Below are 13,743 nucleotides of genomic sequence, written 5' to 3'. Positions count from 1 at the left end.
AAGGTTACAAAGCAATGGGACATAAGGGTTACTAGTTAACAATTACCAAACCTCCTGATTATTATCACAGGTATTCCTTCGATGCTTACAGCCATTTCCCTGTATATGAGGGTCAGAGGTTTGGCCAGACCATCCTGTCCTTCTTTCAGGGCCTCGGGTTCACAGAAAGGACATTCTGCTTTCATTTATCTTACAGATAAGAATAAACATCTCTCCAAAGAAGATACACAAATGTCTAAAGAGCACATTAAAAAATGTCAACATCAAAACCACAATGAGGGAAGTGGATTTGGCTCAATGGATAGGGCGTCCACCTGAAACATTGGAGGTCCAGGGTTCAAACCCAGGGCCTCCTGACCTGTGTGATGAGCTGGCCCATGCAGTGTTGAAGCATGCAAGGAGTGCCGTGCCACGCAGGGGTGTGCCCCATGTAGGGGAGCCCCATGCACAAGGAGTGCGCCCTGTAAGGAGAGCCGCCCAGCGCAAAAAAAGTGCAGCCTGCCCAAGAGTGGTGCCGCACACATTGAGAGCTGATGCAGCAAGATGACGCAACAAAAAGAGACACCGATTCCTGGTGCTGCTGACAAGAATACAAGCGGACACAGAAGAATGCACAACAAATGGACACAGAGAGCAGACAACTGGGGGTGGGGTGGGGCGGGGAATGGAAGAGAAAAAAAAATCTTTAAAAAAAACACACAAACCCACAATGAGATGCCATTCCAATGGCTACTACTAAAAACATGGAAATAACAAATTTGGGGCAGAATGTGCAGAAATAGGAGCACTCATTATTGCTCATGAACAGCTCCTGTGCAAGACACTTTGGTGGTTCCTCTCAAAGTTAAATATAGAACCATATATCATATAACCCCAAAATCCCACTACTAGGTATATACCCAAAATAATTGAAAGCAGGGGACATGAACAGATATTTGCACACCAATGTTCATAGTGGCATTATTCACAATTGCCAATAGATGCAAGCAACCCAAGTGTGTATAAACCAATGAATGGATAAATAAAATGTGGGAATACATACCGTGGGATATTATTCACCCATGAAAAGGAATGAAGTCTTGATACATGTGACAACATGAATAAACTTTGAAGACATCATGTTAAGTAAAGTAAGCCAGATACAAAAAGACAAATATTGAACAATCTTACTGAATTGAAACAATTAGAATAAGTAAACCCATAGAGTCAGAATCTAGACTATAGGTTACCAGGGGACTGGGTGGTGATAGGGAATGGGAAGTTAGAGCTTAAATGGAACAGGGTTCCTATTAGCAATGATGGAAAAGTTTTGGTAATGGACTGTGGTGATGGTAGCACAGCACTGTGAACACAATAGCATTGTGTGGGGACCCAAGCCCTACTAAATCCTCAGTATGTGACCGCCTACATAACCCCAGAGGGGAGAGAATGATAGATGTTATTGTAAACTATAATCTTCCCAACACAGTGAACTTCCTTCCTATGAGCATAGTGAACACATCACGAGACCCCAGCTACACGCTTCATGTGACCCTAGCAGAAACTTTGTTCTCACGCCCTATGGAATGTCCTTGTTCTGAAACCCCTTATTTATCACCCCTCATTTTCTCATCTCTTTGTAGAGTGCTGACTCCATTCATTCTTTCACCGGCCACCATCAAAGAATTTTTCCTGTTCATAAGTCCTGATAAAGCTATGTCTGATTCTCTGCCAGGTGTGTTCTTTGGCTTCGTGGCCACAGCAACATGTGCTCTTCAGGAATTGGATTGTAACACACTGAAATATGATTAAAAGGGAGAAATATTAGATTGTATATACGTTATCTATAAAAATACAAAATATCCATGGAACTGCACTACACAAAGAGTGAACCCTAAGTTAAATCATGGACTTTAAATATTAGTATAATTATAAAAATATGCTATCAATTGTAATAAATGTTCCATAGCAATGTAAGTTGTTAATAATGTGGTGATATATGGGAATCCTATATTTTATGCATGATTTTTCTGTAAACTCAAAACTTCTCTAATAAAGAAACCCCAACACATTTTCCATCAAAGATTCCAGAAGAAAGACTGAGTTACTTTTCTACCTTCTCTACTGAACATGATGCCACAAAATCATTGTCATACAAAGAGGCAGTCAACATCAAAGAATATGAAGCCAAAAAAGACTAGGAAAAATATTGAATAGTGTTTTGTGGGGGGAGTTCATGAATGAATGAATAAATGAATAATGATGAGGTAATATAGTTTATCTAGATGTTGGCATTGTACTGTTATCAATGTGTTGTCTCTCAGCTCCTACCTACCCTCTGTGTTCTGCTTTTTAATACTGGAGCTGGACCCTATAAATATTTCTTCTTTGCCAGCTGGCCAAATGTTAAGCTTTGTCAGAAGAAGGTGCTGGAGGAACACTGGAGGAAAAGGGGCACTTCTTTTTCTGCTTCTGGTTTGCTTCCCTCTTTTCTTGCTTCTCTGTCATTTGCCCCAGCAAGTTTCAGGGGGACTCCAGTGAGTGGCTTTCCAGTGAGTTCTTTCAGCAGTTCAACCAGTGTCCTAGTGAGTCTCCGGCACACAACGGGCGGCTGCCCAGCAAGTCTAGACCATATCCCAGCAGGTATGCTGCTTGCCAGACCTGGCTCATGACATCTCAGCAGGTTTTTGTGAGGTGGGCCGGAGCCACCTTACCCATGAGGTCTAAGCCTTCTCCTTGAAGGTGGTGGTGGGGCTCTTCCAAATTTGTTCCTTCCTTGGTTACTCTTAGCCCTGGAGGTAGTGGCTGCTCCCCTCATCTGCTATTCCTGTATTTCCCTTAGTTGTTAATTCTTTCTTACCAGTTAATAATTCTTTTTATTAAATCTTCTCTGTTTAAAACTCTTTGACAGTAGACAGAGTCTACTGTCTGGACTCTGAATGTTTTAAGTATTCATTTGCTCTTAATTTGAATGTGTTGTAATTTCTTTTTCCAGTCTAAGCATATATTCAATTTTTTTTTTAAAAAAGAATGGATTACTTTCGGATATCACAGGCTCCCCATCTTCTCCCCTTTGCCACCTGGAATCTTAAAAGTAGATGGGTAACATATTAGCCTCTTTCTATTTCCTGTATTTTGTGCAACAAAACGCAGCATATAGCAGTCAATAAGAGTTCGACTGTATAAAATGCAAGGCATTTTCAAGTATGCAAAGTATTCCTGGAAACCATCACTATCCACGGAGGCTCCTTACCTCACGTACCACGGCTGTGTAAGAATTAGTGGAATGAATTACTCCTTTCTGAAACAGGAATTTTAAATTTTATTTGTTCATTTTGAAGTTTCCATACATTTATTCACGTCTACTGCCACTACTAACTTTTATTTATACGGTATTTACATTTGTAAAGATTTTACGGTTGATTTTTTTAATATAATTTTTTTGTTAGAGAAGTTGTAGGTTTATAGAACAAACATGCAGAAGATAGAGTTTCCAAAACACCTTCCCCCTCGGCCTGGTTTCCCTTAGATAAGAGGGCTTTTTCTTATTTCCTTTCTTTAAATGAGAAAGAAAAGAGCGGAGGCCTGTGAAATCCACACAGATTCAAGTTTTAAACACACCCAAACCATCCGAACATGTCTGTAGCAGCAGGAGACCGGAATGGTTTGGAACTGCAGGTGACTTTTCTAACAGAGCTCACGTACTATGGGTTGGGCTAGGGCCTCAGCATCACAAAGCAAAAGGAAAGGTTTTTTCTTTTTTCTTTCTTTTTTAAACGCAGCAGCATAACTTGCTGGTTCAGCAAATGTTTTCCCCGAACATAACTTGGAAAAAAAACCCACGACTTGGAGCCCTCTTTACCTCCCTCCCCCGACTGTACCATTAAATCTCAGAAACCGGGGTGAGTAAAAAGGACAGAGAAAAAAGTCATTAATTGCCATCCCTTACCCACCACCCCCTCTACGCAGGGCAGCACTTGTTATTTTCTTGTAAGTTGTGTGATAGCAATAGTCAGGTCAGGGGTTTGTTCTTGCAGGGTCACTGCAGCAGATAGCCCTGAACTTTCAACTACAGCTGAGGGTGAGGTAAACAACAGGGCTATAAATACCAGCGGCTCGCGGCGGCTTTGTGGCGCTTTGGAGCTGAGCACAGAGGAAGGAAGCAGAGACATTGAGAGGGGTTGTGTAAGTAGGAACTTCCAATACTTGGTTCTTTTAGAGTTTGGTAAACATTTTGTCTTTGAGTCTAATAAAATGGTTCCTTCCTTAGAATAGACTATTAAAAAGGCAGGTGAAGGAAATAACACTAATAAGGAGAACAAAAAGTCTGGAATTGGGTGTGGTGGGTGAAGTTCCGCAGAGGCACATCTGACAGTCTTGCTGATGGCTGCCCTGCCTTCTGCATAGTTTAGGATGAAGATAGGAGCAGGGGAGGATGGAGAAACCTAACAGTTTTGCTGTACAAAAGGGTGATGTTATGTAAGCATTATTGCATACTCACACTTAAAATACTTGCGACTGAAATAGAGTGAGAACTGTAAGGGAAAAAAAGGCCCCATGGATTTGAAGAGCCCAGTCTGACATAGCCCATTCTACAGTGCTGTAAAAATGTTCAGGGATATTGTAAGCAGTTTCAGAAAGAAAAGAAAAAAAGAAAAAAGCAAGGGAGAGAGGATTTGGTTCACAGTGCTGAAATGGTCACCGCAAAAGACTTAAAAATCAGGTAGTCTGTGTTTAAACGCAAAGTTTTGCAGTTTAAGTTTGTGTGGGTACTTTCAGGTGAATGAGGAAAGAATCTCAGATGTCTGTCTGAAGGTCTGACGTTCAGGGGAAGAGAATGGAGAAAGGTTCTGCATTTCCTGGCTTTTAATGTAGTATTTTAAACAAGTCTATATGTGGCCAACAAATCTAGGTTTTTTGATTGAAAAGTAGTAAGGTTATTTAAGTTTACAATTAATCTTCCCAATTGTTATTGGATAGCTTGCAGTAAATCCAATTTTGTTATTTATCTTCATTATTTTTATATAGCTAAGAGGTAAAATTATAGTCAAGTTTTATTACATGGTTTTCTAGATAGGTCCAGCTGTTCAGATATAGCCTCTTTTTAAAAATATTTGAATTTAAAAAATATTAGAATAAATAGTTGGGAGGGTCTTAAATCGTTTACTTTTTTCTCTGTCTCCCCTCCTTTGCCCCCACAGTTGGGTTCTCATCAAGATAGCCTATATTTTGAAGTGTTAAATAATATGAAAGATAATTAGGGTTTAAAAAATTCTATCTGTATCTACCAGTGCATTAGAGCCCAGACCAATCTTGTTTTAATAATTCTATCCCCTCTTCATTCTGGGTTCACTCTAGGGACCGTATGATTTTCCATCCTAGATCAAAGCCTGAAAAACACACTCACTTCCTAGTTCTGGAGTTTTGTCTAGCCCTTTCTCTGAGAATCCTATAAAAATGAGCCTGACACAATGATGAAAGAGGTTGTTGATGTGGGAGGAGTCGTACGGGGTGTGGTATTTGGGAACCTCTTATTTTTTTTAATGTAATATTTTTTGTGATCTATGTATCTTAAAAAAAAAAAGCTATTAAAAAATTAAAAAAAAAAAAGAGCCTGACTTACCTGTAGGGATCTTTTGTTCTCTGCCCAATTCTAACGAGCATATTCCTTTCTTCACTGCCTCTCTACAAAAATTCACCTATTTTATTTGACTTCTGTGCTAAGAGAGCTAGCCTTAGTTCTGGGGATATTTCTGGTCAGGTATCTAACATTTTAACTTCCCTACTCTGGAAGCATCTTTTGTCCCTAGAATATGCAGTTTCATCATAGGATTTCCTGAAAGTACTGGCAGTCAATAAATTGACTGATTGAATATAGATTTCATGGAGTTGTAACTGGTTCAAAGGGCAGTGGTTTGTGATATTTCCCTGCTGTCAATTTTGCTGCCTCGGTTCATATTTATTTTGGGTGTGGTAGTAACATCATCGCAGGGAGTTTTATATCTGAAGAAATTCAGATCCTTTGATGTTAACATATAGCTAGATTTTGAGGAATAAGAGCAAAAGGACCTGTACCCAAGAGATTTACAAAAATAGAAAGGCTGAACCTGAAAAGCTAAGGGCCCAGCATGAGCCATTTTCATATTGGTGTACTGGCCTTGCTACCACCTCCTTCCTGGGTTTTCTTTCTATGCTCACTCTTCTCACTATTGTGCAGAATCCCCTATTTATCCCTTCCTTACTTAGATTTGTTGAGGACAGAAAGAAGCAGTCAGAACTTGGTGTGTTTCAAATCAAAGTCAGGTTGTATTTGCAAAATGTTACACGGTTATAGAAGCCACACTCAGTATTTTTCTAAACTCGTGTCTTCTCTTAGAGAAGTATTGGGCTGCCTGATAAGACAAATTTCCTTAGCATGCTTTTGTAAAATATTTTGCTAAACCAGATAGTTAAAGGGTGCCTTTGGCTGATACCTTCCATTTTATGGGAAGATTAGTGCAGGGAGGCCCAAGCTAATGTGCCCAACAACATGGAGACAGAATCCATGGACTAAATATTTGCAGGATGTAGAATTACACCTGCTGGATTTTTAGAAATCCATTGTGATAATTATATTGGTGAAGATGACAGAAAGGTTTCTCTTTTACAGGACAACCCCAGCAATGTGGAAGAGCCTGGAGCTTGCCCTGGCTCTCTGTCTCCTCCCCTGGGGAGGAGCAGAGAGCCAGGGGCAAAGTTCCTTTTGTAAGCATCCCCCAGGCTGGAGCATAAGGGGACAAGATCCAATGCTGAACTCAAATGGTTCAGTGACTGTGGTTGCTCTTCTTCAAGCCAGCTGAAGCCTGTGCATTCTGCAGGCATCTAGGTAAGGTAGTCTTTCTGTGGTCTAGGTTTTTCAAAGGAGGAGGCTAATAAAAGAACAAATAAATATAAATAAATAAAAATGGAAAAGATATTTTCATTAAGCCACATTTTTGGAAAAACTGTACATTTGCATATAACATGTTAGAAGACTAGAAGGATATATACCAGGGTGTTTACAGTCGTTTTCCTGGGGTTATGAAACTTTTTTCTTCTTTTTGGGTATCTATATTTTAAAATTTTATACTAAATATGTGGTGTTGTGCCAGAGTAGGATGAACAATAGACTTGCTATCAGGAGTCCTGGATCATTTAACAAATACACACACACACACAAATGTATATATAATAGGACAAATATATAACAAAAATGCTTGCTAGGTTATCGCTTTAAATATTTATTCAAAAGAATTGAATATACAATTTTGAATATACAATTCAAAAGATTAATTTGAGACTAAATGAGTGTATTTAGTATATTTAGTGTAAGGTTTTAAATGAGCGCAAGTGTTTAATAAATAACTTTAAAAATGAAAGTTTCAGGGTCTTTTACAACATTACAAAGAAGACATATGAGTAAGAAAAAAATAGTAAGAGTTTCATATATAGAGAAAAATAGAGAATGATGAGGAAGAGAGTTGAAACCACTGAAAATTAAATGAGATTATTCTTTTCATATATTTTCCCCAAATTTTTTAGATTGGAGAGCCTGCGAGTAAAACTGGAGAAAGAAGGATTTTCTAATATTTCTTATATTGTTGTCAATCATAATGGAATGAATTCTCGATTAAAGTATATACATCTTAAAAATGAGGTTTCAGAGCATATTTCTGTTTATCAACAAGAAGAAAACCAAACAGATGTCTGGACTCTTTTAAATGGAAACAAAGATGACTTCCTCATATATGATAGGTATGTATGCACACAGATACAGCACACACACACACACACGAACAAGTGAAAAGATACTTGCTTTGTAGTTAATTAAATTGTAAATGATTTAAAAGAAGACATTTGCTTTTATTTTATTATCAAGCACTCGGATTCCAAGGGGACCCCCTAAATGTTTGGTTTTAATATTTTTAAATGACTTTCTTGAAAGTAAAGCATAAAAAAGAATTCATTATTCCAGCAGAGAAATTTGGAAACTTGACTATACTTTTTACCCTATGAATTGATGTGTTGGTTACATCAAAACACAACCACACTTGGCCTGTCTCAAAATCTAATTTATAGTATTAAAGTTACATTCCTGAATTTCTGACCTCTAAAGTGTGTGAATCATTTAGGCTTAATTTGAACCAATCTTCTTTTGATCCTGTCAACAATAAAACATTCACAGTTTAAGGGAAACTCCTGTATACATGCTCTTATTACAAACATTTCTAGTTGGTGCTGTTTTCTTTCAGATCTTCAGGAATGGTGAGCCAGACTCTGCCTAGGCCTAAGCCCTACTTGGTCTTATACTAAATGATTTTTTTTTATTAAAATTTTTTTCCTTTATTAGAGAAGTTGTGTGTTTACAGAACAATCATACATAAAATACAGGATTCCCATATACTATCCTATTATTAATACCTTGCTTTAGTGCGAAACATTTGTTACAATAGATGATAGCACATTTTTGTAATTGTACAATAGTCCATGGTTTAACTACCATAAGTGTTTGTGGATTTTTTTTTAAGCTTTTATTCTGTTACTATATAATCTAACATTTCCCCTTTTAATCACATTCAGATCTATATTTCAGTGCTGTTAATTATGTTCACATAGTTGTGCTACCATCACCTTTATCCATTACTGAAACATTACTATCATTCCAAATAGGAACTTTGTTACACTAAATATTTTTTAATATAACATCTCATTGTTTAGGTCTCCAAGATTCCAATTTAGTCATCTGTAAAGTGTAACTCTCTGATATTCACATAAAACAGCATGTACTGGGTAAAATGTGGACAAAAAGGACATTTTAACCCTACCATTTCTGGTCATGCCAAGTGTTATAATTCCTAAGTTCTGCTGAAATTTTTGTAGTATCAGATATTTTTAAAAAATAAATGGGCTAATGGCTAACTAAGGCTTGGGGATCTTTTTGTTATGCTATGATTTCTTGTTGTGTGGAATTTGACTGTGCTGCATTAGAAGTTATGAAAGTGCATGTGATTTTTGGAGTCTAGTTTTATAAGGTAGTGGTTTGGGCATTGGTAGAATTTATATGCCAATAACAACATTTTAGTATTAATATAATGACTGTAATATACATTTTTTTCCCCTAGGAGGTACTGGGAATTGAATCAGGCACTCAACCACTGAGCTACAACCACTCCCCTATACTATATATTTTTTATGTTATTTAGGATTACACATCTATAATATTTCATGAAGCTACTACTAGACTATTTGTAGTCTTGCTATGACATTATCTGCTATGGAATGCCAGGGAACTCTTTTGTAGACCCTATTCAAGGAAATGTACTTAAGATATGAAAAAGTATTAGTAATAAAACTATTAAACTTAAAATATCTATCCTGGACAGTGTCCGAGTAGTATCAGGATACAGAAAATAATGTAAAGTATTTACTTGTCCATTTTTGTTTTTGTTTTTTCCAGATGTGGCCGTCTTGTCTATCATCTTGGTTTGCCTTATTCCCTCCTATCTTTCCTGTATGTAGAAGGAGCCATTAAGATTGCTTACTGTGAAGAGAAATGTGGAAACTGCTCTTCCATGGTATTTTTCTCACTTATTTTTACCAGGAGAAAAGAGGAAATACTTTAAGATATATCTAAATAAGTTAGTGTTTCATGACCAATAATCTAAGCAATAGTTCTAGTAGTGTATTAAAAATAAATCATAACAATAATTTTTGTAACTATACATATTTCCTCCTAGGCAACATATACTTTAATACACCTTTGGATATTGTTGCCTTTATCTAGAAGGATTTTACAAATAAAAATCAATATAGACTGCATATTTCAATAATTACCAAATGATACTGCATGAGTATAAGTGCTCAAAGAATTCAGTCAACATAAAACAACATTGTATTAACCTGAACATGTTCATATGACAGCATAGTGATAGCGAAGTGTGTCCATGGCATTACCTGCATTGGAATTGGGGCCCAGATATCCACTTAATTTACCAAGGATGCAAGCCTAACAGTTCTGCTGTGAAGTCCTTCCATTGTCTGCCCACTCTGCAGTTGGATTTACTACATTTACTTCAAAATGAAATGTCATTTACTCGTTCCTGATATTTCTTTCTTAATAACCATGAGAATATTTGTTATGCGAAGCACTGTGTTTAATTAAATATTACTTAAAAAAAGAGATATTAAAATAATTAATTTGTGTTTACCAGACTGTTTTCTTCTCACATTGAAAAGAAAAATAATTCTAAGCATTTCCTGATATATATATTTTTTTGGGGCAAAATTTAAACTCAGTTTAAAAACAATTCTGTAACCCATGTCTTGGGTTGTGTACTTACCTTATTTCTAGCTTTTTAAATAAACTCTTTACTCCCTTGCCTACCAAAAAAAAACTGTGAATTTTATATTTGAGCTGTATACCCTTCGAGATTTTTCCCAACTCTAAAGAAAGCCACTTCAAATTTTTATTAAATCACTTACTTTATTTAGTTGTTAAGGAGCACATAGATTAATTACTGTTACTTTTTACATTATTATCTTCATAATAATCCTGTGACTGTTATTTTACTCCTTTTAAAGATGAGGAGACTGAGGTAATGCAAATAAAATACTAACACTATATCTAACCTATAGTAAGTGTCCAATAAATGCTAGCTACATTGATTCTTCACATTTTGGGATTATATCTATATTTCACATTTTTTAAAGGCCTGATTGTTATCCATATACCTAGTTATATTGATAAGGGACAGAAACAATTCCCGTAATATGCCCTAAATTTATGAACCATCTGTAAGTAAGAAGAATATACTACATGTATCTGATATGTCACATCAAATTGGAGGTGTCAAATAAACTTTAGGTTGAGGTTTTATATTACATTGCTCTACCTATAGGCTTTGAACCTATGATCTGTGAACACCACAAAACAATAGAGATTTTCAGGAGATTAAAGAACCGGATTCATACAGAATGGAACGTTATCATTATGGTCAATAGCAAACAGGTAGTAAATTGCTACTTTTGGCTGACAGCACTACAAGCTGGGGCACATACTCTATGAGCAAGGATTTGGTGAATTTCAAAACATTTCTGGGCATGGGTTGAGGTATGAAAAACTACCAATTCTGAGCATAGTTTATTGGCGTTTTTGAATTATCAGAGAGAAATTAGTTTGCTTCAAAATATAACTAAATGCTTTCTTGACATAGGTATGAAAGGTTCCACGTGTCAGTTGATTCTAGGATTTGATATTTGGTTGCCTTTACTGCAATCTAAGTTCTTTTAACCAGTTTATTTAGTTTTCTTTCTGCAGATATAAATACAGTGGTTTGGTGTTCTCATTAAATCTTATTCACTTCTTAAATTTTTCTTTAGACTCAAGGTTTAGAAAATATTCAGATAAGAAAAGGATAATTTGCATTCTGTTGATTCATTTTAGCATAGAAGCTTAGGTAAACTGTTGAACTTTAATTGTATTACACCCTGTTTCACTTATTTGGAAAATAGCAATGTTAACTCATTTGAGAGATAATCTTAAGATCCTTTGATTAAATGTGAATTTTGAACATGAAGCACTTTATAATGACATAAGCAGGGGAACCAAACTTTAACAAAAATAGTTTAGATGGTGGAACCGACATCACACTCTTCTTATTAGTATGGTGATGGGGAAAAAAAAATCTAACCAACTAGTTGGAATTTCATGTATATTGGACTACATGTCATTTTCCATGCATTCTTGCAAAATCTTTGAACAGATTAATAAGTCATTTATAAATTTGTTTCAGACTCCCAAAGATGAAGACATCTGTAAAAATATATCATTGGTCACTGTGGAAAAAACAAACCAGGCTCCTCAGTCACAGCCCCATCACCATGATCACCAAAAGCATGAGCATCAGCATCCTGGGAACAGTCAGCCTTCAGGGAATCAGCAACAAGGAGCACCAGATACTCCTCAGCTTCCCTTTCCTCCAGGCCTTCTTCACCACCATAAGCACAAGGGCCAGCAAGGAGAACGTCACCTAGATGGCTGAGATATGCCAAGAAGTGAAGGTTTTCAACTTTCCCTTCATCAAAAGAAACTCTGACGAAGGGGATGTAAAAATCAATTACTCTGAAAGTTGCCCAAAGATTCAGAATTGGCACCTAGTAGCTGATGCTGACATTGTCGACATCTGATATTTGAAAAAACAGGGTCTGCAATCACCTGACAGTGTAAAGAAAATCTCCCATCTTTATGTAGCTGACAGGGGCTTTGGGTGGAGGAGAACGTCATTGAATCTTGACAGTGACGTTTGCCTCCAGCTGCCTGACGGGTAAGTCAGCAGCTGCTCAAGCCCACAGCAGTCAGCACCAATTGAAGCTGAATTAATAAGGCAGAAATGTGAAAATGACCTTCAGACTAAATATTTAAAATAGGGTATACTACTCAAGTCGGTCTGGACACAATTTTGTTTCTACTAATTTTATAAGCAACCTAATTCATTGTGATAAAAAATTAGAAATTGGATTTATGCAAACCTGGGAAAATTTACCATATTGGCTTCTAAATTTAAAAATCTACATCATAGGAATTTTCACCCAAATTATGGGGCAACTGAAAGGTGATTGCAGCTGGTTAATATGTCTTTTTTCTTCTTTTTCCAGCATTCTATTTGCATTAATGAGAACAGAAACATAAACTATGACCTAGGGGTTTCTGTTGGATAGTTAGCAATTTAGAATGGAGAAAGAACAACAAGGATGTATTTTCCATTTTTTCTTTACTTATTTCTCAAAACAATATTCATCTTTTAATCTTACATTTTAAAACTGGTTAAATCTTTAAAGAAAGAAGTAGATTCTGTATTTTAAGATCCAGAAACAATTTACACATGAATATTTTGCTAAAAAGCATATCATGACAACTTTAAATAACCATTTATACTTTTTATACCCAAGGCACATATCTTGATTTTTAATATCATATATGAATGGAGTCTTTATATCTTGTTTTCTTTATCTAACATTGTATCACACTCTTCTAAAATTTGAGAGGGCCTGTTTGGAAAGACATAAAGAAAAGATAAAAGATTGTCTAGTTTTAGGCTGCTTAGAAAGTATTTCCATAATCAATGATGGTTCAGTAGGTAAACTAAGCCCTATAAACCTGAACTCCTTTATGGTTAATACCATTAAGCAAGAATGGAGTACACAGTTGGCCAAGGTGTGGATTTTTTAATATAAACTCTATTAAAAAAGTTTAAAGCTGTTCTTTTTGTTTCATTGTTGTTATTAATTAGGCGGTATGTTGTATTGAAAATAGAAGTGAAAATTTCAACTGCTTTTAAAGAAGTTAAATAGCAACTAATGAATTTACTGCTATTTTCAAAACCTTCTATGCTTAAGGTGAGATTCTTTGCCAACAGACTTAAGGTGAGAATCTTTGCTAAGAGAGAGGCGTTGCTCTAAATCACAAATGGTATTACGAAGAATTGCAATCTCCTTGTTTTTTTCTTCTTGAAGATGCTGAAGTTTCTAAATGAAGCAGAAAAAATTGTTATTGTAATGTAGAAGTAAGATTATGTATAAAAAACACAAAACAGAAAATATAGTTCTGGTTTAAGGAGGTATTTAAAAAGACACCTAATTTTGAAAGGTCTATAATTTTATTTTGGGGAACTTAATGGAGTAAAACCAATATAAGGTTACAAAAACACACGTAAGCAGCATTTCTTTTGGTTTGTTCCCTTCTCCCTA

General features: G+C 36.1%; 2 protein-coding genes across 2 annotated transcripts in view; one reads left to right on the top strand and one right to left on the bottom strand.

The window, feature by feature from the left end:
* Nucleotides 1-3,914: 3,914 nt before the first annotated feature.
* Nucleotides 3,915-13,257, top strand: SELENOP (selenoprotein P). The gene is made up of 5 exons (XM_004448221.3): nt 3,915-4,164; nt 6,629-6,844; nt 7,540-7,752; nt 9,455-9,572; nt 11,790-13,257. The coding sequence occupies exons 2-5, from the start codon at nt 6,642-6,644 to the stop codon at nt 12,288-12,290; spliced, it is 1,035 nt and encodes a 344-aa protein (XP_004448278.3). The 5' UTR covers nt 3,915-4,164; nt 6,629-6,641; the 3' UTR covers nt 12,291-13,257.
* Nucleotides 13,076-13,743, bottom strand: part of CCDC152 (coiled-coil domain containing 152) — a 78,212-nt gene continuing 77,544 nt past the window's right edge. The window contains exon 9 of the mRNA XM_004448220.4: nt 13,076-13,521. Coding sequence (XP_004448277.1) covers nt 13,372-13,521 — 150 coding nt within the window. The 3' untranslated portion in view covers nt 13,076-13,371. The remainder of the gene's footprint in view (nt 13,522-13,743) is intronic.

The sequence above is a fragment of the Dasypus novemcinctus genome, chromosome 2 (genome assembly GCF_030445035.2).
Source record: "Dasypus novemcinctus isolate mDasNov1 chromosome 2, mDasNov1.1.hap2, whole genome shotgun sequence".
NCBI classification, from domain to species: domain Eukaryota; kingdom Metazoa; phylum Chordata; class Mammalia; order Cingulata; family Dasypodidae; genus Dasypus; species Dasypus novemcinctus.
Note: the sequence above shows the minus strand (reverse complement) of the source record. Positions and strands in the feature narration are given on the sequence as shown.